Source organism: Thrips palmi, unplaced genomic scaffold (genome assembly GCF_012932325.1).
Source record: "Thrips palmi isolate BJ-2018 unplaced genomic scaffold, TpBJ-2018v1 HiC_scaffold_18, whole genome shotgun sequence".
Lineage (NCBI taxonomy): Eukaryota > Metazoa > Arthropoda > Insecta > Thysanoptera > Thripidae > Thrips > Thrips palmi.
The window spans coordinates 6,079,272-6,104,096 of NW_023144627.1; the positions used below are offsets into that span (position 1 = coordinate 6,079,272).

The 24,825-nt window shown below is 56.7% G+C and overlaps 1 protein-coding gene across 1 annotated transcript in view; it reads left to right on the top strand.

Moving 5' to 3' along the window:
- The window catches only part of LOC117645098 (glutaredoxin domain-containing cysteine-rich protein CG12206-like), a 40,637-nt gene that overhangs the window by 1,014 nt on the left and 14,798 nt on the right, over positions 1-24,825 (top strand). Inside the window, 3 exon segments of the mRNA XM_034385015.1 lie at positions 11,910-12,197; positions 12,298-12,328; positions 12,331-13,302. Of these exon segments, the coding sequence (XP_034240906.1) occupies positions 12,094-12,197; positions 12,298-12,328; positions 12,331-13,302 (1,107 nt within the window). The 5' untranslated portion in view covers positions 11,910-12,093.

Genomic DNA, 24,825 nt, shown 5'->3' on the forward strand with positions numbered 1-24,825 from the left:
CGCTAAACGAGACTCGAACCGATCGTTTGACCCCACCAATGGATTGCTCTCCGAACGAAGAATCTATTGATGGGGTCTCACGATCGGTTCGAGTCCCATTTAGCGACTCTGGAGCTCAAAACGCGCCTAGAGTTTTGGCCGCCTCCACCGGTCTTCTGGCCCACTGTGCGACATAATTTGTTAAAAAATCTTTTGTTGAAATTGCAAGAAAAATGAAAAAAGATTGTAAATGAGAAAGGGAGGGCGGAGTGATTCGGACGAGTGGCCATGTCAGCAGTCTGGTCAGGGCGTCACCAGAGCGTGTCCGGGGGGAGGGGGCGGCCTGAGGCAGGTCAGCGTCGTCGTCCAGGCCGGGCCGCTACCGGCCGGCGGTGACAGTGCGTCTTTTGGAGAGAAAATGCTTTTGCTTTTCGGCGCGCGGCCAGACAGGCCAGATCTGCGCCGGAACGTCTAACAAAAGGACGCACTACGCTATCGGGCCGGCTGACGCCAGGCTGACGCGCTGACGCAACGGACGCAACGCTTGGGGTGGCGCCGTCACTGGCAATACCCCCAGCGCAGACGCAGGGAAGCAGCGCGTGGGGTCGTGTCTGACAGTCCCTCACGCGAGGGGTAGCGACGGCACGGGTGGGTGCTGCCACTGCCAGCTGCCAGGGCGCACAGTGGGCCAGAAGACCGGTGGAGGTGGACAAAACTCCAGACGCGTTTTAGTTCCAGAGTTGCTAAGCAGGACTCGAACCGAACGTGTGACCCCACCAATGGATTCCTCGTTCGGAGAGCGATCCATTGGTGGGGTCACACGTTCGGTTCGAGTCCCGTTCAGCGACTCTGGAGCTCAAAACGCGTCCGGCACACTGTGCGCTGCCAGCTGCCAGGGCAGTCGGGTCGGGAGCGCCCGCCAAGTCGGGGGTAGGCAGCCAGGCCGGGCACGCCTGCGCGCCGGCGGGCCGGTCAGCCTACCTCACAGGTGCCAGGCCAGCTCGGTTGCAAAAAAGCCTGTTTGTAGGGGACTTCTGTTTTCGCAGTCTTTCCAGAGTGTGGCGGCACGACGTCCCACGATGGCGTTGTCGGCTCGGCGTCGCCTCGGCGCGGCCGGCCGGCCCCAGCGAAGTGGACCCACCTTGTCATTCGCTTTCACGATAAGAGGCTGCTTTGTCACTTCGGCGCGCCGCTTTGAAAAAAGCGCGGATTTCCGCTCGAAAAAATATATAAATATAAAGAGAAGCGCGGAAAAGAAAGTGGTCGCTTTTGAAGACTTGCCTGGTCGGGGGAAACGCGACGTGCCGCGGCTCCCCACGAGGACGTGGACGACGCGTTCGAGTGTAGGACACACTCACTGCCGGCAGGTGTCGGCCTTCCCTGCAAGATTCTCTCTCTCTCTCCCTCTCTCTCTTTCTCTCTCTCTCTCTCTCTCTCTCTCTCTCTCTCTCTCTCTCTCTCTCTCTCTCTCTCTCTCTCTCTCTCTCTGTCTCTGTGTACCAAATTTACTCTAGTCCCACATCATCCTTATGATTGTCAATTCAAATCCCCCCAATAAAGCATTTCATAAACTAAAAAAAAAACTCTGTCTTTGTCTCTGTCTGTCTGTCTGTCTGTCTGTCTGTCTGTCTGTCTGTCTGTCTGTCTCTCTCTCTCTCTCTCTCTCTCTCGCTCTCTCTCTCTCTCTCTCTCTCTCTCTCTCTCTCTCTCTCTGTATGCACAACACTTGTCTTACATGCCACCTACATTGTGTTGTACACGCAACGCGACGGGCGGGCTGGCCGGCGGGCGGGCAGGCAGGCAGGCCGCGGGCGTTTCCCATTTCTCCGCCAAGTCCCCCGGCGTCCACTCCCAGTCTCCCAGACGGCCGGTCCGCCCTGCCGGTCCTCCCAGCGCACCGCCGCCTCGCCTCGCCTCGCGCCGTTGGAGAGAAGAATGGGGAAGACCGCGAGGAAAGTGAAGTGCAGCGCGCAGGCTGGCCACATAACCCCGCGTCGTCTGGCTGTTTGGATTCGCTTAGGCATGCCCACGGAACGAAAAAGAAAAAAAAAACTTTATCAGGTGGGACTCGAACCAGGGGCTGCGCTGCCGCGCGCGGAGGCGTTGGCATGTCGGAATGAAACGAGCGTGTAATGCCTGCAATGCCACGCACCGCGACGCGCCCGAGGTTATGGCCAGAGATAACAGTGTTACCAACAGACTGCAAACGCTCATTATCGCCAACGGCTTCCAGCGGAGTCGTTTTCGTCGCTCTGTCTCTCTCGCACCCGTACGTCACACCCCATGCGTGCGAGAGAGACAGAGCGACGGAATCAGTTCCAGTGGCGTGCCGTCGGGTTGGCGGCGCTGCGTAGGGCCGGGCAGGGCAGGGCAGGGCGGACGCGGACGAGTCGAAGGTCGGCTGCGACGCAAGACGCAAGCGAACGTGCTCGCGAACAGAACACCGCGTGCGTCAGGGTGCCTCGATCACGCCGGAGCGTGCCACGGAACGCCCCGGAACGCCACGGAACGCCACGGAACACCCCAAACGTGCCTCGAGAACGCCCCGCCCCGCCCCGCCCCACCGCGCCACAACGCGTGCGGCATGGAGCCCGCTCCGGCCCGGCGCAGGGTCGGCAACCTCCGGGCAACACCTCTTGCGGTGAGCCGACAGCCCAGCCAATATCCCGGCGGGGACCGGCGGGGACCGTCATCGTGTTGGTGGCGTTGGTAGCCCTGCCGCGCCGCGCACTGCTCAGTGAAAGCAGCAGGAAGCATTGGTTGCGATCGCGGCTTGGCGGCGTTGGCTAGCCTTGCCCAGGCCTTCCCCGCACCTGCAGCGCCCGCCGCCGCGCCGCCGCCGCGCTCAGGTTTCACCCACGGCCCTAGCCCAGGCCCTAGTACGCCCTAGCAGGCCACAGTGGGCCAGGAGACCGGCGCAGGCGGCCAAAACTCTAGACGCGTTTTGAGCTCCAGAGTCACTAAATGGGACTCGAACCGAACGTGTGACCCCACCAATGGATTGCTCTCCGAACGAGGAATCTATTGGCGGGGTCACACATTCGGTTCAAGTCCCAGCAGAAAACAAAATAAAGTCTGCAGGGAATGGAACTCGTCTCGTGTACTTTGCCGAGCCGCGGTGGGATCGGATGCTAAGAATTCGGCATCGTATCCTTACACGAGTGTGTGAGCGGTTTCTCATGGGCGTCGCGCCCGGCCTCGGAATCCCCCACGCTAAGTGAAACCGACAAAAGTATGTTTCTTTTTTTTTTTCACTCCGCGGTTGTGTTTGGCACTGCTGGACGTAACATCTTCACTTCACACTGCCTGCCTGGCAGTGCCTGCCAACTGTCGTGGCGTAACTTTACGTTCGCAGGGCCCTTCCGCCGCGCACCTGTCCGGCGCACCGCGCACAGTGTGCCCTGCACGTCGCGGAATGCAGATCGGCGCGATTACGCGCCCCCGCGCGCAGTGTGCCAGAAGACCGGCGGAGGCGGCCAAAGACGCGTTTGGAGCTCCAGAGTCGCTAAATGGGACTCGAACCGAACGTTTGACCCCACACCAATGGATTCCTCGTTCGGAGAGCAATCCATTGGTGGGGTCACACGTTTCGGTTCGAGTCCCGTTTAGCGACTCTGGAGCTCCAAACGCGTCTAGACTTTTGGCCGCCTTCACCGGTCTTCTGGCCCACTGTGGGGCGGGCGACCCGGTCACCGGTGTAAATGCCATCAGGATTTTCTGATTGAATTTCTGATTTCCAATCAGAAATCAGGATTTTCCTGATTGATTTTCTGATTTCTGATTGTCAATCAGGAATTCTTTCTGATTTCTGATTGTCAATCAGAAAAAATCCTGATTGAGTACCGACATCAGAAAATTCCTGATTTCTGATGTCTGAGTGTCAATCAGAAATTTCCTGATATTTGATTTCTGATTGGCAATCAGAAAATTTCTGACTGCTTTTCTGATTGCTGATTGCCGCTCAGAAATCAGAAAAGAACATCAGGAAATTTTGATGGTGTCAAAGTACAGATGCCTATAAAATGGAAAGTATTTGCGATATCGGTTTCAAATTTGGTATGTGACATGTTCAGCCGATTTGACTAGGGCCATTTTAATCTTATGCACATCGGATCATCTTTAGTAGCATATCGAGGCCTGATCACGAGCTATCGAAAATCGGACTTCAGATTTGGATCGGACTCAGTTTTGACCCCCCAGAAGTTATCATCAATTTTGAATGTGCCTCGGCATGGTCATATTACCGATGTTTGAAGTTGTCTTACCAATCAGAACTGTCCACTCAGAAAAAACACAATCAGAAAATAGTCAATCAGAACTGGTACCAATCAGAAATCATCAATCAGAGGTGCGCGAAAAAACATCAGGATTTTCCAATCAGAAAATATCCTGATTGACCAATCAGGAATTTCCTGATTGAAATCCTGATGAATTTTACACCGGTGGTCACTTCACTCACGACGACGGCGACGTCGAAGGGGGAGGGAGGGGGGGGGGGGAGGGAGGGGGAGGGAGGGGAGGGGAGGGAGGGGGAGGGGGAGGGAGGGGGAGGCAAAGCCCGCCGCCCCCGCCGCGGTGGCGACACGTTCCGGGCTTCCCGCCGCGGCGGACCCTTCGCCAGGCGACAGCGCTCGCCGCGGAATCCACCCGAACCGCCTCTCCCTTGACCCAAAATAACAAATTTCTAAAAAAAACATAACAAAAAATAAATCTTTGCCCTAGAGCATTTCGTTGACCCAAAAACAAACTTTCTGAAAGTGGCTTCAAAGTTCGCAAAAAAAAAGACCCAAAACAATTTTGACGTAAAATGGGCCACCGTGAATCTATGAACTGCGAAACGCCGAGGACAAGGCGGTGCTCCAGTTGCTGGAGTGGCGGCGGACGGGCAGCCAGGGCTGGCAGCCCTGCAGGGCGCAGTGAGTCAGCAGGCCGACCTGCTCGACTTGGTCAAACCGCCAGTCAGCCGCCAAATCCGGGGCGGCGGCGGCGCGGCGCGGGTTCGAGTCCTCGCGCACAGTGGGCCAGAAGACCGGTGGAGGCGGCCAAAACTCTAGACGCGTTTTGAGCTCCAGAGTCGCTAAACAGGACACGAACCGAACGTGTGACCGCACCAATGGAGTGCTCTCCGTACGAGGAATCCATTGGTGGGGTCACACGCGGTTCGAGGCCTGTGTAGCGACTCTGGAGCTCAAAACGCGTCCAGAGTTTTGGCCGCCTCCGCCGGTCTTCTGGCCCACTGTGCCGCGGGAGGAGTTCGCTCGAGTGAATTGAAGGGAATGGCGGCGCCGCTTCGTTAGAGGACACAATCACTTCCGCGGATAGAGCGAGCGAGTGACAGAGTCACTGAGTCACTGACGGAGTGACGCAAGAGTGACGCGCTATTGTGTCCGTCACTCCGATCGAACCGCGGGGGCAAAAAAAAGTGGGAAAATAATGAGTCTGTTGGCGATGACACAACGGGGTGCCGACGACGGCCTTTTAGCGACGAATTCCGCCAAACTGGACAACGCACTGCGAAAAACTGGCGGCGAAACTGATGACAGTGAAAGTGGCGAAAGAGAGTGTTGCCGCCAAGAAACTGCGGTTCCCAACGTGATTTTATTATCCGGACGCCAGAGCCTTCCAGCCGAGCAGCCTATCCCATCCCACACGTGCTAGACGAAGACAACGAGATCGTTTCGATTGTCTCGCTTTTTCTCAGAGCCAATCAGGGCACGACACGGCACGGCCCAGGGGTGAGCGGGTCCGGGTCTGGTCCGGGTGGCGATAACGCGGCAGTGTGGTGGACGGCCAGCCCGGATCAGCAGACTCTGTCTCTCTCGACCGCACAGTGGGCCAGAAGACCGGTGAGGGCGGCTCAACCTCTAGACGCGTTTTGAGCTCCAGAGTCGCTAAACAGCTCGAATTAACGTGTGACCCCACCAATGGATTGCTCTCCGAACGATGAATCCATTGGTGGGGTCACACGTTCGGTTCGAGTCCCATTTAGCGACGCTGGAGATCATCAAAACGCATGCGGGATTTTGTCCGCCTCCACCGGTCTTCTGGCCCACTGTGGACCGGCCGCACACCGCACTGATTCTTTGTTGGTAAAATCGTTCGTAAAAAAAAATATGCAAAGACAAACTGTGGAAAAAGCGCTGGTTGGGGAGCTAGAAGTAAGTCTGCTATTTATTTTTAATCCAGGACTAAAATTTTTTAATTTGTGATTTTTAATTATTTTTTTGCCGTGGTGATTGACTCTGGCTGGCTGTTTGGCGGCGGGGACCCGGCTTTGGCGCTTTGGCTCTGCACACTCCACTGCACTGCAAAGGCGCTGCCACTGCGCTGCCACTGCACTGCGCGGTGAAAGCGACAACCAAACAATTACCGCGATGCTGGCTGCCAGGGAAATGAGTCGTGACGTCGGGGAGCGTCTTTTCGCGAAACCTTATCAAATCAGGTTAGGTTAGCTGGCCGTTACGTCATTCATGGACGCCCCGGCTAGGCCGGGCTAGAGGCCAGGCTGGGCCCCACGCTGGAAAATGAAATTCCGAGCCGCCGACCACACCGCACGCCCCGCCGCGTGCGGTTGTCGCTATCGCTTTAACTCGCCGCTCCGGGCGGACGGACAGACAGACAGACAGACAGACAGACAGACAGACAGACAGACAGACAGACAGACAGACAGACAGACAGACAGACAGACCGACCGATGGACAGAGAGGCAGACAGACAGGCAGGCAGACAGACAGACAGGCAGACAAACAGACATACAGACGATGCATGGCTTATTGTCGCGACGCCCCTTTGAAGTGACAGCAGCACGCTCGTCGCATTAGCTTTAGCCAAGTTTTAGATTACTCCGTCTGTAAATCGACACGTAATCGAGTCAACCCCAACCGAGTCCTCCCGGGCCGCGGCGTTTCGTTGAATGGGCCTTCCCCTCGTAATCGTGGAGCCGGAAACAACCAACTTGCCGCCCCCCCAAAAAAAAAGAGTTTACGAATTTTTGCAGAGAGTAGACTTAAAAAATTTATTAATATTTTCTTCTGCCACTCTCCTGACACTGAAAATTGTGACTGTCATGCGAAAAATGATGATAAACTTTTCGCAGTGGACTTGCACTGCTGATTGCACGTACCTGCGTCGCCCCTTACCGAACGGCATGAGAAATCGCCGTGTCAGAATACGGTCCGGGCGGCCAGGCCGGCCACACGTCCCACGGTGACCGCAGAGCAGAGAGTCGTTCTCGTCGCTCTGTCTCTCTCGCACCCTCACGGGAAGCCCCGTGAGTGCGAGAGAGAGAGACACACTCGCGGAATCAGAGTCGCTGACGCTGCGCTTTTTCCCATACCGCATTTTGCATCGGCGGAAGCGGCAAGAACTACTCGGGTTGACTCCGCCATTCTCGCCTCGTTGGCCAACTGTTGTTGTTGTTGTTGTTGTTTGTTATTGCACGGGGCGATTCGTATGGCGGCTTCATTGTGCAACTCGTTTACCCGATATCTGCTCGCTGTGCTGGCGCCGCTCGAGTTCTTATTCGGTATCCGCCCCGCCATCGCCTATTAAGACGGCCCTGCACAGTGGGCCAGAAGGCCGGTGGAGGCGGCCGAAACTCTAGACGCGTTTTGAGCTCCAGAGTCGCTGAATGGGACTCGAACCGAACGTGTGACCCCACCAACGGCTTCCTCGCTCAAGGAGCAATCCATTGGTAGGGTCGCACGTCCGGTTCGAGTCATGTTTAGCGACTCTAGAGCTCAAAACGCGTCTAGAGTTCTGGCAGCCTCCACCTGTCTTCTGGCCCACTGTGCCCTGTCCTGCCGGACTGTAAACTTCGCAGGGGAAGAGTACGCACGGAGCAGGTGAACCTACCCTGAAAAAAAAAGAAAAACTTTCTTCTCTGCAACAACAAAACAATATTTTGACAGAAAAATCGGTAACAGTTCTGACTGCAGTGAATTTGAACCCGCGGCATGCGAATTAGCGAAGCAGCGCGCTAACCATTACGCTACGGCGCCCTGCTGTTGGGGTGGGGTGGCGCTAGGATTGCGTTCCGCGGGCAGGGAAAGTCCCTCGCCTCCGCCAATGAAGGCAATTTGACTGCCGGCTTGCGCCGCCTGAGCCACGCGTGAGGCGCCGCGCTTTTTGTGAAATGCTTCCTTACTGCAGCACTCCTAAACGCCTCCCGAGCGAGCACGCTTCCCCCAGGACCCACCGCGCACAGTGGGCCAGAAGATCGGTGGAGGCGGCCAAAACTCTAGACGCGTTTTGAGCTCCAGAGTCGCTAAATGGGACTCGAACCGAACGTGTGACCCCACCAACGGATTGCTCTCCGAACGAGGAATCCATTGGTGGGGTCACACGTTCGGTTCGAGTCCTCTTTAGCGACCCTGGAGCTCAAAACGCGTCAAGCGTGTCGTGTCCTGGGAAAGAGAGGAAAAGGCTCAAGGATAGCAGGAAAACCTCAGCCATTACTTGCTCTGCTGAGTTAGAATTGGCGGCGGCTTTGCAATTTGCCAGGGCAATGAAAGCCGCAAGGCGCGCAAGGCTCGCTCGCCAATCCAGTGACTCCGATGCCGGCGAGGCGACCGCTTTGTCTCTGAAAGCTCACTCGCCGTGCTCGCTCTGCGGCCGTGTCTCCGCCTTTACGACTGGCTGGCTCCCCGGTTCGAATACCAGCGTGTCTGGACGTTCGGAGGGACAGTGAGGTTCGACTCCTCGCGACCCCGTGCTCTGTTGGTGGGGGAAAATTTCCACGATGCACCAGTGTCGAAAGGGTTGCCAACCTCTGCTTGCCTGCTCGGCCATGTTGAGGCTTTGATGTGCGGAAATGCCCCAGTGGATTGGCAGACCTTTGGCTGGAACCCCTGCAAAGTCGAGGGTAGGCCAGCCTGCAACACTGCGCTGCGCGCACTCTGCTTGGTTGCCTACCCGGCGGGCGCCTGGCCCGCGAGAGCTGGAGGCGGACAGAACTCCAGACGCGTTTTGAGCTCCAAAGTCGCAAGATGGGACTCGGACCGAACGTGTGACCCCACCAATGGATTCCTCGTTCGGAGAGCAATCAATTGGTGGGGTCACACGTTCGGTTCGAGTCCCATTTAGCGACTCTGGAGCTCAAAACGCGTCTAGAGTTTTGTCCGCCTCCACCGGTCTTCTGGCCCACTGGGCGAGAGCGACAGGGAATCCTTGCGCATATTCCCGAGGCGGATAGCGACTTTTTCCTCGTTTCAGCCAGTGTGCCGCTTTGATCGCGCACTTGTTGCCTTGCATGTGACTCGGCTCGGCCATGGCTCGGCCAATCGCAGCATCGCTCTCGTCTCTCTGGCTTTCCAGCCTCGTGTGACACTTGCGCATTGATAATCACTTTCTCTGTCGCCGCCTCCCCTCTCGCTCGCAAGCACTGCGCGGTTTAATTTTTCCGACGCCTCTCTCTCTCTCTCTCTCTCTCTCTCTCTCTCTCTCTCTCTCTCTCTCTCTCTCTCTCTCTCTCTCTCTCTCCTTTGTCGGGGTCGCTGCCCGCGCTGACTGCATAGCTGCCGCTTAACTACCGGACAATAGAGCCATCAGGCAGCCATAGGAACCGCGCAAAAAACTGTTTAGGAAGGGGGAGACTGGGAGAGACGAGGAGACGGATAATGCGATGGTGTTTAGGATCGAAGACCTCGCCCTTTCACGACCGTGATGAAAAATGGGACGTTCTGACTAATGCGAAGTGTATACATCTACCCGGGAGGTGGCGAGAAAAAAGTCCTGTAAAGGCACTGGATTTTCCTTCCAGGCAATCATTAACCGGTTAACAGGTCCGGATAGCGGCCCGCAGTGGGCTAGCTGTGACGTAGTTAAAGCCGGCGGTGGAGTAATTGGAATAATGCTCATTGGCTAATGATGCACACATTGTTGGCACGGATTGTTCCCAGGCAGGCAGGCAGGCAGGCAGCCAGCCAGACAGCCAGGCAGAATTGCAATCGGTTTTTGACAGTGTAGAAGGTCTAGATCAAGAGAACGGTGCGGATGGCATCGACCCGTGGTCGCCACATCGTCTGTCCGCCGTCTAGTTTCTGTCCGTCCTGTCTGTCTGTCTGTCTGTCTGTCTGTCTGTCTGTCTGTCTGTCTGTCTGTCTGTCTGTCTGTCTGTCTGTCTGTCTGTCTGTCTGTCTGTCTGTCTGTCTGTTGTCTGTCTGTCTGTCTGCCGCGTACTTCCGTCCGACCGTCCGCCGGTCTGTCACTCGCACACTGCCAACACGGCACTTGGAAACAGGTCCCATCCCGACGGTCCTGACATGTCCGCGGCCAGACACTTTTGCGGACTAACTGTGCCAGCGCGCTGCAGCGGTCCGAAAGACGTCCGAAAGCGGTTCGCCTTGGCAGTGCAGTGGCGCCTTGCATCGCCTTGGCATTCGGGCTGCCCGGGCTGGCCGGCCACGGCACAGTGGGCCAGACGGCCGGTGGATGCGGCCAAAACTCTAGACGCGTTTTGAGCTCCAGAGTCGCTAAATGGGGCTCGAACCGAGCGTGTGACCCCACCAATCGATTGCTCTCCGAACGAGGAATCCATTGATGGGATCACACGTTCGGTTCGAGTCCCAATCAGCGACTCTGGAGCTCAAAACGCGTCTAGAGTTTTGGCCGCCTCCACCAGTCTTCTGGCCCACTGTGCTCGGACGGTAATGACTGCGGGCATAGTCTGCAAATGGAGATATAGAGAGGAAATGGCCGGCCAAACAGTGTGGCAAAAACACTCAAAACACACACGCCGTGCCACGCCGCGCACAGCGTGCAGAGATGCAGGGGCTACTTTGCGCGCTGCCCGTATGTGGCGGCTGCACCGTTTTTTTTTACTTCCAACCTTTTTTTTATCTCCTCCTCTCTCTGTCTCTTATTTGCCCCCGGAGCGAGGGCCGTGGAAAAGATAGAGCGCTCGCTCGGATGGGAAGGATGGATGCAGCAGCGCCTCTCTCTCTCTCTCTCTCTCTCTCTCTCTCTCTCTCTCTCTCTCTCTCTCTCTCTCTCCATCACCGCCACTCCGCGCCGCGGACGCTGCGTGCACTCTCCCTCCACGCTGTTAAAACTACCTCAAGCCGTTTTAGACGCCGAATTCGTCCAGTTCCAACGGGACTCGGCCGTTGAACACGGAACGACCTTCGGACTGTCAAACTTTGCTCACACACTAAATTACTATGTAGGTTTTTCTGCGCGCTAATGCACGAAATTGTACATGCACTTCCTAACGCACGAATTTGTGCGCGACAATGCACGATTTCCTGCATACTTGCGCACGAAATCGTGCATTATCGCGCACAAATTCGTGCGTTACGAAGTGCATGTACAATTTCGTGCATTAGCGCGCAGAAAAACCTACATAGTAATTTAGTGTGCACCTGCATGCCTGTCTGTCTGTCTGTCTGTCTGTCTGTCTGTCTGTCTGTCTGTCTGTCTTTCTGTCTGTCTGTCTGTCCGTCTGTCTGTCTGGCCGTCTGTCTTTCTGTCTGTCTGTCTGTCCGTCTGTCTGTCTGGCCGTCTGTCTGTATGTCTGTCCGTCTGTCTGTCTGCCTGTCTGGCCGCCCCGTTTAGAGCGGCGGTGCAGTAGAGAGCGCGCAGGCCGGTTTCCAGGGATGCGCACAGTCTCATGGCACGGACGACGACACGGCAATCCGACGGTCAGCGCACACACACTCACGCACACGCGCACACACTCACGCAACGCACGCACTCACGCACACACTCACGCACACACTCACGCACATATACTGTCGAAAAAATGCACTTTTCCTAAAAATGCCCTCCGAGGGGAGTTAGCGAGTATCCCGTTTACGAGAACGCGCGCAAAAAGAACGTACCTGGAAAGGGGGAAAACTTTGTTTGAAGCGAGTTGCTGAGAAACGGGGCCATTGTGGATCGTTTTTGGGTTGTTTTTTTTAACGGCAGTGTGTCTGTTTGTGTGCTTGCAGTGGCCCCACGCGCCCCATGCGCCCCTGCTGAGCGGCCGCCGGCGCGGCCTCTGCCCCGGCCCGGCCTCCGCCCCAAGGCCCTCGGGGCCAGCGGGGCACTGGAAGCGGCACTGGAAGGCACACTGGAAGCGACGCTGGAACCACGACACTGCTAGGCCGGTCCAGGGACGGTCCCGCCCCAAACATGGAGACCCTGAGCGTGTCCATCCCCCCTCCGCTGCCGCCGAAGACGAGAAAGAAGACCTCGTCCCCTTCGTGGTGCGGGTCGCAGCTGCAGCCACTGCAGCAGTTGTCTCCGTCGGCCGCCGCCGTGGCCGCCACCGCCACACTGCAGCAGCTCTTCCAGGAAAGCGGCCGCGACGTCGGCCAGCTGAAGCGGCGTCCGGAGGAGCCAGCGCGGCCCCCGCAGCCCCTGCCGGCCGGGCCGCCGACGGAGGCCGCGCCGGGCGCGCAGTGCGGCCACCACACTGCGCACAGCGCGCACGGCGCCGCGGACCGCGTGCACGTCGTGAGCATCCGCATTCGGCCCGAGGAGTCCCGCTCCGCCGACGGCTGCGTGCGGATCAGCGTTGGCGGCGCGCCGTCGCCGCCGCCCGCGGCCATGGTGGTGACCAGGAGCGCGTCGTCGGCGCCGTCCGGGCCGTCCGCCGACGCGGCCTTCTTGTTCTACAACGGCGTGGCCTCCACCACCAGCGGCCAGGCGTCCCCCGTGGACAGCGGCACCTGCAGCGACGACGCCGCGGACCGGCACGCCACGCCGCCGCCGCTGCCCAGGAAGACGACGAAGCGCGGCGCGGCGGCCACGGCGACGTGCGTGCGCGTCACCGTCAACGGCGAGAGCGACGAGGAGCGCAGCGACCGCGGCAGCAGCACCATGAGCTGCGACTCGCTCAACAGCCTGGACAAGGTGGCCTGCTTCCTGCTGGACGCCAACGCCGCCGCCAACGCCGTGCGCATCCCCGACGTGGCCAAGCTGTCCCTGGCCGCGTCCCCGGACACGTCCCTGGACAGCGCCGCGTCCTCCGCCGCCGACGGCGACGTCCTGGAGGCCGGCGACCACGAGCCCGTGGTGGTGCGGAGCATCCGCAAGGCCGCCAGGGCCGCCGTCGTGGACCAGCGGACGTACGAGGACCGACAGTGCACCAGCAGCGGCAGCAGCGGCGTCGCCACGCCGCCAGACCACTACTACGACTTCCACCTCAACGAGCGCGAGGACCACGACGGCGCCAACGGCCGCGACGACGAGGACACCTTCGCCGGCTGCAGGGACTACACCCTGGACGAGCCCGTCACCGTGCCCGCCACCATCCGCAGCTCCAAGGGCACGGTGCGCGGCGTGCGGAACCGCGTGCGCGCCGGCGTCGCCACCTTCCTCAGCATCCAGCACAACCGAGTGAGTTTACGCCTGTCTGCGTGGCCGAGCGCCTTCGGTGAATGCTCCCGGATGGTGCGTCCCGGGTTCGATCCCACCCTGGGGACGTCATTTTCTTCTGTGCCCCCTGCCCCCTGGCCGATGTGGATTTCGCAAGTGACGCGCGACGGAGACACTGCTAGTGCAACTGAAGTCACTTAGAGACCACTACGCTGCGGTTTGCGCTTAGGGTGCCGAACTCGGCAGGTCCTCGGAGTGCCCCCTGTCGCAAGCCGGCGATTGCCACCCGAGGACTGGCAAATAAATGTGCACATGCAACAGTGATTCCAGTAAAGGCCGTCTTGCCAAATTGGCGTTGCATTATGCTGCACTTTTTTGGTCGCTGTTGCCGAGCGACTCGTGATTCGCGGGGGGCCGTGACGGTGTGCTAGACAGAGACGACAATATCGCAACAAAAACAACAACAACAGTGTAGGGGAGGGAGGCGCGATAGGTAAATACTGCCCGTTTCCATGCCTTCGTCACGACCGCGGTTCATCATGAGCCTGTCCGGTCTCTGTCTCTCTCGCACCCCCAGGCCCTCCAGGGGCGCGCCTCGAGTGCGACAGAGACAGGGCGACAAGGCGGCTCTTCGGAAACGGCGTGAAGAGAGAGAAGCGCCGCGGCGCACAGTGGGCCAGAAGACCGGTGGAGTCGGACAAAACTCTAGACGCGTTTTGAGCTGCAGAGTCGCTGAATGGGCCTCGAACCGAACGTGTGACCCCACCAATGGATTGCTCTCCGAACGAGGAATCCATTGGTGGGGTCACACGTTCGGTTCGGGTCCTGTTTAGCGACTCTGGAGCTCAAAACGCGTCCGGGACTTAGACCGCCTCCGCCGGTCTTCTGGCCCACTGTGCGCCGCGGATCTTCGCGAGCGGGTACTTGGCGCGCAGTGCCGCGAAGAGAGAGAGAGAGAGACAGAAAATAAAAAAAAACGCGGCGTCTTTGTCGCACTGAGGAGGTGATGGGAGCTGGCGGTGTCTTTAGCCCTCCTGGCGCTGTGCAACTATCTTGCGGAACTAGTCCATCTCTCCGGAAGAACAGCCGAGCCGGCGAACCCGACGAGGCCAGGAGGGTTAACAATTCAGACTCGGCAAAGAAGTCAAAAAGTCAACAGACATTCCGCGGGACGGCAGAGGTTTAACCAAAATTTACAAATACGATTTTTTTTTGCACATTTATGTGTTTTTCTTAGCTGAAAAATTTACTGGTTGGGGTTTATTCAAAGGCAACACTTAGAATCTCGGAGTCCACGTCAAAGGACTACCCGAGCCCCACTTGCGGTAACTAGATTCTGCCTGATTGACAGCGAGGGTGGAATCGGGGCCAGCGACGCGGGGGTGGGGCGGGGCGGGGCGGGGCGGGGCTGCCCGTTAGCCGTCTGGACGCTACTCCTTCGTCGCCACATCCCGCCACTACAGCTCGCTGACGTGCATGACCGTCGCCAGAGCACTGCGCACAGTGGGCCAGAAGACCGGTGGAGGCGGTCAATACTCTAGACGCGTTTTGACCTACAGAGTTGCTAAATGGGACTCGAACCGAACGTGTGACCCCATCAATGGATTCCTCGTTCGGAGAGCAATCCATTGGTGGGGTCACACGTTTGGTGTGTTTTGTCCGCCTCCACCGGTCTTCTGGCCCACTGTGCTGCGCCTCGCCGAACCGCGAACGTGCTCTGGGCGGCCGCACGGCCGCGCGCTGCCGATGGCCAAGCCGCCCCACGGGACGCTACCACCGTCGCTGCCATCTCGGTCTGCCGCTCGACATGGCTTTGGGTAGTTTTACAGGGCCTCGGTTTTTTAGAGTGGACGCTCATTAATGTCGTTCGGCACCTCTGAGCCAACGCGCCGAAGCTGGCAGCCCATCCGGGTCGCGGCGAGCCGAGCGACGAGCCCAGGTGGCTGCCCCTGCCGGCCACGCTGGCTGAGATGAATCAATAAAGTGGACACCTCGCGGCTCGCGCAGCAAAGCCGTCGCCGCGGCCGGCCGCTAGTCGTCTTGTCGGCGCCCGTCCCCCTTTTTTGCCCTATTTCCGCTCCGCCTCGCCGGGCACGGCTGGCTGTGCTGGCACCGGCCCTCCTAATAAAGGGGAATGACACGAGCCGCGAAGAAAAAAATAAGACTCCGGGTGGTTTTGAACCGGGTACTTTAGGGTCGCCGTTCGGTGCCTGAGCCCACGCGGCCACGCGAGTGTTTACAAGCCGGCAAGGCCGCACCGCCGGGCCGGGACCGCCGGGCTCTCTCCGCCGGATTTAAAGCCGCCGCCGCCGCTACTTGCCGGTGAAATTTCCACGACCTGGGCGGACACGCCGCCAGGACGCCGACGACGACGGCGATACTGGTTCTGGCAGGCTGATTCCGAGAGTCGTCGCTCTGTCTCTCTCGCACTCACGGGGCGTCCCGCACAGGTGCGAGAGAGGCAGAGCGACGAAGACGACTCTCGGAATCAGCCTGCTGTGCACGTGCACGACGGGCCGCCCGAAGAAGCGGGTAACTGGCCCCGCCCCGGCCAGGGTTACCCGTCTCCCGGCTCAGCCGCTCCGCCTTACCCCGGTCGGGGTCCAACAGGTGGTAAATCTGAATGAATCCCGACCTGACCCCGCCAGCCGGCCATCCGGCACCGGCCGGCCCGCCCGCCTGCGAGTGCGAGAGAGACGGAGAGAGGGGCCGGGTCAAACCGCGGGTCAGCGCCGCGTAGCACCGCGGAGGACCGCCTAGCCCTGGCAGCCCTGGCAGCCATGGCGCATCCCGCGTGGGAAGCCAGGCCGTGCCACACTACCTAAAGCCGGCTGGAAACAAACAAACAACAAGAACAGCAAACAACAACAATCAACAGGGTTCAAACCCTAGCAGGGTTGTTGTTGTTGTTGTTCTTCTTCTTTCTTCTTCTTCTTCTTCTTCTTCTTCTTCTTCTTCTTCTTCTTCTTCTTCTTCTTCTTCTTCTTCTTCTTCTCCTTCTTCTTCTTCTTCTTCTTCTTCTTCTTCTCCTTGACGAGGCGACCTTGATGTCACAGGATTACCCCGCGGCGTGCCGCTCTATGACCACGGCGCGCTGAGCGGCGGTTTTAACGGTGGGGTATCAAGGAGGGCCCGTTCCGTAGTCCCTTTCATCCATCGCGCCTCTCGGCGTTTTGGGCGTTTTGGAGATGGCGCGCCGACCGGGCCTTGGCGGCCTGCGGTGAAAAGTTTGAGACGCGGGGGAAGCGCACCACCGGCACCGCGATGATTGATTAATGAAGGAAAAGTGGAGCAAAGGTCGCGGTGAGTGGGGATCTTGCATAGCTTATCGCGCGAGGAGAGACAGGCTGTCACTACCAAACAGATTGGTTGGTTGGTTGGTTGGTTGGTTGGTTGTTTGGTTGGTTGGCTGGTCGGTTGGTTCGTTCCTTCGTACATCCGTCCATTCATTCATTCATTCATTCATTCATTCATTCATTCATTCATTCATTCATTCATTCATTCATTCATTCATTCATTCATTCGTTCGTTCATTCATTCATTCATTCATTCACAGCCAGTGACCGAGTAATTCGGTCTGTGATTCGTCGATTCGCCCGGCCATTCTGTGCGCCCTTTACGGTCCATTGATACACTGATGTGGGGCATGACCTTGAGCCCCAATTAGCGAAAGAGAGACACAGAGAGAGAGACAACAGGTACATTGTGTCCTTGTCGCGGAATGTGTCGGGCGGCGGGTGTGCCACTTCACTCCCCCTCTCTCTCCGTCCGTTAGTCAGTCCGAGTCAGTCTGACCGGTTTGCCCCCCTCTCCGTCTTCGTCCGTCTTCGTCACACCGCCCCTGGCTTCCGGTAATGAGTGGGAGAGAGAGAGAGAGAGAGAGAGAGAGAGAGAGAGAGAGAGAGAGAGAGAGAGAGAGAGAGAGAGAGAGAGAGAGAGGTCCGGACTGGGCTCGTCTCCCCTTTCTCTGTCGGCTTCATCTTCATATTCCCCGACCGTCCTCGCGCAGGCTCGCCTAGGCTAGACGGCACGCCCGCTCGGCTCTGCTCGCCACTACTTGCCCGGCAGGGGGAGGGAAAATTCTGCCGCGAAGCACAAACTACCATTAAAATTAAAAATTGGACTATGGAGCTTGGACTATAGAGCTTGGACTATAGAGCTTGGACTATAGAGCTTGGACTATAGAGTTTGGACTATAGAGCTTGGACTTAACAGCTTGGACTATACAGCTTGGACTATACAGCTTGGACCATAGAGCTTGGACTATAGAGCTTGGACTACTGACCTTGGACTATTGACCTTGGACTATTGTCTCTGGGCTATTGACCTCGGACTATGTATGCATATATGGATATAGGATTAAGATCAATAATAAGATACCTCTAGGAAACTAAAGGTATCCGGGGGGGGGGGCGGACAACTGGGATGTCTAAATTCCCCAACAGGGTGCTTCGCTTCGCTCAGCAAAAAAAAAAAGTTTTCATTATTTTACAAAACATTGGGTTATAGAAAATGGTATCAGTGGAAGTAAAAGCTGCTTCTTCCGCTCTCGGTAATGAGGGAATCTTAAAAAGCGACGGTTAGAGGAAGAGAATCGTTTTCCCCGCCTGGCCGAGCGCAGGCCGAGACCGCCGCCGTCATCGCGTCGTCAGGCAGTCCGAGCTGTCCGAAGGACCGAAGCGGGGAGGCTGTTACCCGGCGACAAGCGCAGAAACCAGGCCAGGCTGCCTGCCCGCCTAGCGCGGCATTCCGATGTATAACTTGTGTTTGAGCGCGCTCAACGGCCTCAACGGCGCGGCGCGGGGCTTTCGACGATTGCGCGATTTCTCATATCGAGGGCTTAAGCTGGCGCGTATCCAGCGGCCACGAAACGCAGCGGGAATCAGGGACAAGCGGCGGACGGACGGGCATTAACAGCCCCACAGACGGACGGACAGACAGACAGACAGACAGACAGACAGACAGACAGACAGACAGACAGACAGACAGGCAGACATTCAGACAAACATACATACAGACAGACAGACAGTCAAACAGACAGACAGACAGACACACCGACAGACAGACAGACAGACAGACAGACAGACAGACAGACAGACAGACAGAAAGGTCGCACTCCGCACCGAAACATTGGGAAACGTTTTTCCAAAAGGAGGTCCGCTTAGCGAAGAAAGTCCCCGTGTTTGTCCAGCACGCATTCCGACACGTGCGTCCCGCCTCACTTCGGCCCCTCTTCGGCCCCTCTTCGGGTCGCGGGCCGAGCCTTCCCCGAACCCGACCCGAAACAAATCCCGCGGAGGCACGCGACCCACCCGACCCCGTCCGGTCAAGTTGGACAAAATTAGCACGATGCACCTGTGTGACCCCATCCTCTTTCGGAGAGCCATCCATTGGTGGGGTCACACGTTCGGTTCGAGTCCCATTTAGCGACTCTGGGGCTCAAAACGCGTCTAGGGTTTTGGCCGCCTCCACCGGTCTTCTGGCCCACTGTGCTATTGGAACGGAGTTGGCTGGGAGTGGCGGTCGCTGTGACGACACTGCACTGCGGCCACGGCGCCGTGCCTGGCGGTCGCTGGCGGTCGCTGGCGGTGCGCTCGATGAAGGCGATCCGGGCAGTCTATGATACACTCCGGACTCCGGCGTCCCGTTAGGCGCGGCGCGCTCCACTCCAGCCGCTGCCGCCGCTCCCGACGTCTGGATTCAGGTCTGGAATGGAGCAGGTCGGGCCGAATCAAAGGCCAGGCAGCCAGTCAGGTGTATGCCTATCCCCTGTACCGGCAAACTCGGGCAAACTGTCCAAACGCGCCCAAAACGAACGCGGTCTCCACCAGTTCAAATCGACTTAAATTTTGTTCATCTAATATTTGGACTTGCGCTCTATAAAATCAGAGGAGCTCAAAAATCAATTTGACTTAACTTTCTTTCCACAGTGTGAATGGCCTCTTGTGACCGATCGGTTCGCCTCGGCCGACTGACTTCGAACCCTTGAAACCAGTCCGCCGTGGTGGCAGAGGCTGCGATTGGACACCCCGGTCTATTTCGCGACACTTTTCGATGGTACAGTCTCGCATAGCTCGGCCAGGCGACACTCTTTCCGATAGTACAGTCTCGCAAAGCTCGGGCGATGTTTTTGGTCGTGCATGGAAGTCACAGAGAAAGTCCAACCTAAGGCGAGTACCGACGGCTGACCGCAGCGCGCCGCAGCGCCGAGTGGTGGATAGTCTGGGCGTGGCGCGGCCAGGCCGTGGCCAGGCCGTGGCCAGGCCGTGGCGGCATGGAGCTCTGCTCTTCGTTACGGAACGTGCGAAGCTCAAAATCGACTAGGCGGTGCGAGCGGAAAAAACAACAATAACAACAGTACAACGCTCCTGCACTCTCAAAACTTTGCGAACTATTTAAGGGCGCAAAAAAGAAGCTTGTCTCTAAAAAAGATAAATCTTTTGTAGGGATGCGAAGGCGGTAAATTACCCGGTAAACTTACGGTAAATTACGGTAAATAACCGTAATTTACCGAAGAGCCGAAAAATCGGTAATTAACGGTAAAATTCGAATTTTATCGGTATTTTGCAAAATACACTTTCAATTCCCCATATTAATGATAAAACGCTTATTTAGAAACGCTCAAGCACATTTTCTGAAAAGGGTGACGCACTAAGGTGACTCAGTTAGGTAGGCAAACCTGCTACACACCTATTAAAGGTATATCTTGCAAACCGCTGTAGATAGTGTCGGCGACGCTACCATTTGATCAGCGTCAAAAGTTTACTCAACAAAGCGTTTCTTATATTGTACATTGATCTTCAAGAGGTAGATGTTTTGAACACTTTAACACTCCGCGGCATGTCCCTTACTCAAAGGGATATTTCGCGGCCCTTTGACAAGAGAACTGTCCCTATCCATAGGGACTGGCCATTTCATGGGTCCCGTCCCTATACCAAGGGGCCGCGAAATATCCCTTTAGTTAGGGACGTGTGTGACTTTTTCCCTTGGGAGTGTTTCTTTTGTACTTCTCAATAGATTTTATCATTTCTGACCCAAAAGACCCATGCTTACTACTTAGTTTCAACAAAATCACTAAAATATAGCACACCATTTAAAAGAAACGAATTTTACCGTTTTTTACCAAAATTACCGGTAATTTACGGTAATTTACCGTTTTTTACGTAATTTTGAAAATTACCTGTAATTTTGCATCCCTAATCTTTTGTCAGCATTTATTAGCATGCAAAAAAAAATACTCGGTAATTTACAAACTATTTCTTCGTCGGCGACTCGATGTTGCACCTGAAGCGACCGCGTCGCTGGGCGGCAGATGGGACGCGCCCCGATAGCATTGACCTATGGGCGGGGTGTGTTCCTGGCGGGGCGCGCACAGTGGGCCAGAAGGCCGGTGGAGGCGCCAAAACTCTAGACGCGTTTTGAGCTCCAGAGTCGCTAAATGTGGCTCGAACCGAACGTGTGACCCCACCAATGGATTCCTCGTTCGGAGAGCAATCCATTGGTGGGGTCACACGTTCGGTTCGAGTCCAATTTAGCGGCTCTGGAGCTCAAAACGCGTCTAGAGTTTTGGCCGCCTCCACCGGCCTTCTGGCCCACTGTGGCGCGCCATCTCGCCGGGCCAATCACGGTGACCGCGCGTGACCGCGTGCCCCGCGCCGCCGAGGGTTGGACGAGGATGGAACGCGCCCACGCGCCGCGGGTCCGACGAGGATAGAAATAGCGAACCCACGCCGTCGTCGCCGACCGATTAGCCACGCGCTTTGGGCTTTCGTAACGTTATGTGTCTCGCGATCCAACAACAACAACAACAACAACAACAACAACAACAACAACAACAACAACAACAACCGAGTCTTTGGGATGAGGGCGTTCCACTCCCCCCGATTTTCCGACCGCAAAGTGGGCGTCAAATCGACCGGGCCGAAAGTGATTTGCCCGCACCTGCCGTGCCGTGCCGCCGAGGGGGTAACGACTTCGGGAATCCGGCTGACAGCAAAGTGGTAATCCGTAATCCGGATAACCCGAAATTTTGAGGTAATCCGGGGTAATCCGGGAAAATTTTGAGGTAATCCGGGGTAATCCAGGAATTTTTTTGTTGTAATCCGGAGGTAATTTGGGGGTAATCCGGGGTAATCCGGGGTAATCCGTAATCCGGCTGACACGAAATTTACCAGTCGTTACCCCCTCGCGTGCCGCGCGACGCATCCCAGTGCGTGTTCGCGAAGCTCTCATTGGTCCTTGATCGACCCAGCCCAACCTAGGCCGGATTGGGTAACGTTGGTGACGCCCCCCAGCGCGGTTACAGTGCCGCGGGCGTTTATTGCAAGGGAGCTTCCGTTTTCCGCCATCAGGGTGCGTGCGCGGCTGCGCGGCCACGGCGACGTGCAGGTAGTCATTCGCCGAACGGCAATCGCTTTCCTGCGCCGAGAAATCGCCCCGCCATCCCACAGTGGGTCTGCCAGAATCCTTGACGCGTTTTGAGCTCCAGAGTCGCTAAATGGGACTCGAAGCGACCGTGTCACTCCACCAATGGATTGCTCTCCGAACGAGGAATCCATTGGTGGGGTCACACGTTCGGTTCGAGTCCCATTTAGCGACTCTGGAGCGTCTTGAGTTTTGGTCACCGACTGTGCATCCTGGCCCGCCAAGGCGCCTAGGGTGACCCCGCGCCACTTGGCCGTGCTCCGCGGTGCTCCAAACGCATTATGGAAGGAAGCGGCTCGTCATATCGCAGTGGAGTCTCGCGGTTCACGAATCGAGAAGGCGCAGCCCGCGCAGCCCGCGCGGCGTTTAGCGGCCGAGCGAAAAAAGGAGGCTAAGTGCGGAGGCTGCAGGGGCCGCGCCTCAGGCCGCGCTGGAACGGCGCTGTCTCTCTCGCACCCAGGCGGGGCGCCCCGTGAGTGCGACAGAGATAGAGCGACGATGTCTAGTTCGGGAGCGTCGCGCTGCGCCGCGCTGCGGGGCGCCTCTGGCACGTTCCAGGCGCTTCCAGGCGCTTCCAGGCGCTTCCAGGCGCTTCCAGGCGCTTCCAGGACGAGCCCAGGGCCCTGCCTGTTCGTCTCCAGGGCGACCTTCGCGGTCAACCTTCTCCTCGCCTTTCCAAAAACCAACACGCCCGGACGAAACAAGTTCCGGATTGGCGGGACTCGAACGCCGGTCCTCGGGGTTCGTAGTCGACGCGCTTACGATCTCGGCTGCCGGGCCGCCCAACCTGTCGACGCTTCCGCGAGTGACTGACCTTCGGCCCGGGATGCACACCGTGCAGTGCGCACACGGGGCGACCGAAAGGAGGTCGCTCGTGATGGAGTCTCCTCTGCCCGGCTGTGGGATGCGGCGGTTCGTCGCCCTGTCTCTCTCGCACCCGTCCGATGGTACGACCGCCCCGTGAGTCCCGCGAGGGCGACAGAGACAGGGCGCACAGTGGGCCAGAAGACCGGTGGAGGCGGAAATAACTCTGGACGCGTTTTGAGCTCCAGAGTAGCTAAATGGGACACGAACCGAACGTGTGACCCCACCAATGGATTGCTCATTGAACGAGGAATCCATTGGTGGGGTCACACGTTCGGTTCGAGTCCCGTTTAGCGACTCTGGAGCTCAAAACGCGTCTAGAGTTTTGTCCGCCTCCACCGGTCTTCTGGCCCACTGTGGGGTGCCTGCCGCGGCATGGCGGCCCAAGAGTGAGTTGCGTCACGCCGGGGTGGCTGGCTGAGCTAGTCAAAGCCAGGCGAAGCCAGCCAAAGGCATACAGCCACGGATTCAATGGCGCACACTGGTAAAAACTAAATATCGCAACCGCGGCCCTACAAAACCGAACACGCGGCGGTCCGGCGCGAAGGTCGGAATACTAACAGAATGGAAAAGTGGCGTAGGGTTGGACACGACGCAGTTTTAATTCAACGCAGAGCCCGATAGTGGAGGCCGTTGCATTGTGTTTGTCTGTGTGTGTTTGTGTGTGTGTGTGTGTGTGTGGTGAAAAATAAGAGGTAATGGTCGTGACCTATCTGGCCGTATGACGGAGTGCTTGTAGTGTAGTTGCGTGAAAAGTGGCGCCAAACCGAAGAAAGGGAAGGCGCCACCTTAACAGGCTTCACGGCTCCGCGGCGCAAGGCGCTGACTTTGCGATTACCGCCACCTTGGACGGCCAGAACGACGGCGCTTGCCTTTTGCCTCATCAGTCATTAGGCGCAGGTGGCGTAGTTGGTAAGGATTCGGATTTCTGAGTTGAAGGTCCGGCGTTCGAACACTCGCTCCACGCGTTTCTTTTTTCTCTTCCCTCCTCCTTTTTCTTCTTCTTCTTCTTCTTCTTCTTCTTCTTCTTCTTCTTCCTCTTCTTCTTCTTTCTCTTTTTTCTTCTTCTTCTCTTCTCTCTCTCTCTCTCTCTCTCCTCTCTCTCCCCTCTCTCCTCCTCCCCCTCTCTCTCTCCCCCTCTCTCTCTCTCTCTCTCTCTCTCTCTCTCTCCTTTGAAGAGAATCCCCACGCTAGAGCGGGATTTCGGCCGGACGAACGCGGACGAGCGCCTTAAGCGAAGCGCCTTGACCTCCCCTTCTCCCGTGCGTTCAAGTTCCCCGGCTCACATTTAAATGGCATCGGTCCCACTCGCACACACAGCGTTCCTCGGGGGCCTTGGACCGGTGTGGGATGAGAAGGGCCCTGGTTCGACTCCCCTTCACTGCCCACGGACGCCTTTTTCCTCTGCGGTTCGCCAGCCACTCCAACGGTCACACATTTTGTCTGTCGTCTGCTTCCCTGCTGATGCGACCTTTGGCGGTTTTGCTACTAAGTGACGTTGAGAAACCTGTGCGGTGCGCATTGGACAGAGGGACGGCGGGACAGACAGACAGACAGACAGACAGACAGACAGACGCAGACAACGAAAACAGACAACAGACAGCGACAGCAGACAGACAGACGACAGACAGGCAGACAAAAGACAGACAGACAGACAGACGCAGACAGACAGACAGACAGACAGACAGACGGACAGACAGAAAACAATTAAATTTCAATTAAATTCAATTCGTATTTTATTAAGAAAAACTTAAACAAGGCACTTACAGATAGAAACTTTAAAATAGTAATCATAAACTGCCTAAAACTAAAAAAAGACAACCCCTAAGCATGACTGCTTGTCAGGGGTGGATTTGCTGTCTTTCTGTCATAAAAATCAATAAAAACAAACAAAAAAAAATCTTTTACAAACAAAAAATCTTTTACAACTTAAACTCCACCTTTTTTTGTTATTTAGTTTTTTCAATTGTTTGCACTTAAAAATATTGTTTTAATTTTGTTTTCATGGCACTTTGACTTTGTATATTCCTTAAATCTACTGGCATCTTATTTAGTATTTTTGGCACGACCACCTCTGTCAGTCTATCACCATACTTATTCATACCTATCTTATATTGGAAACTCTCATTTCTCGTTAAGTACCTATGTTGCGCTATATTTCAAAAATCTTTTTTAAAAATAATTTTTTTTTAAAAATTTTTAAATTTTGTACAAATTTTCTAATTTTAAAAATATTATTTGGTAATGGAACTCTTT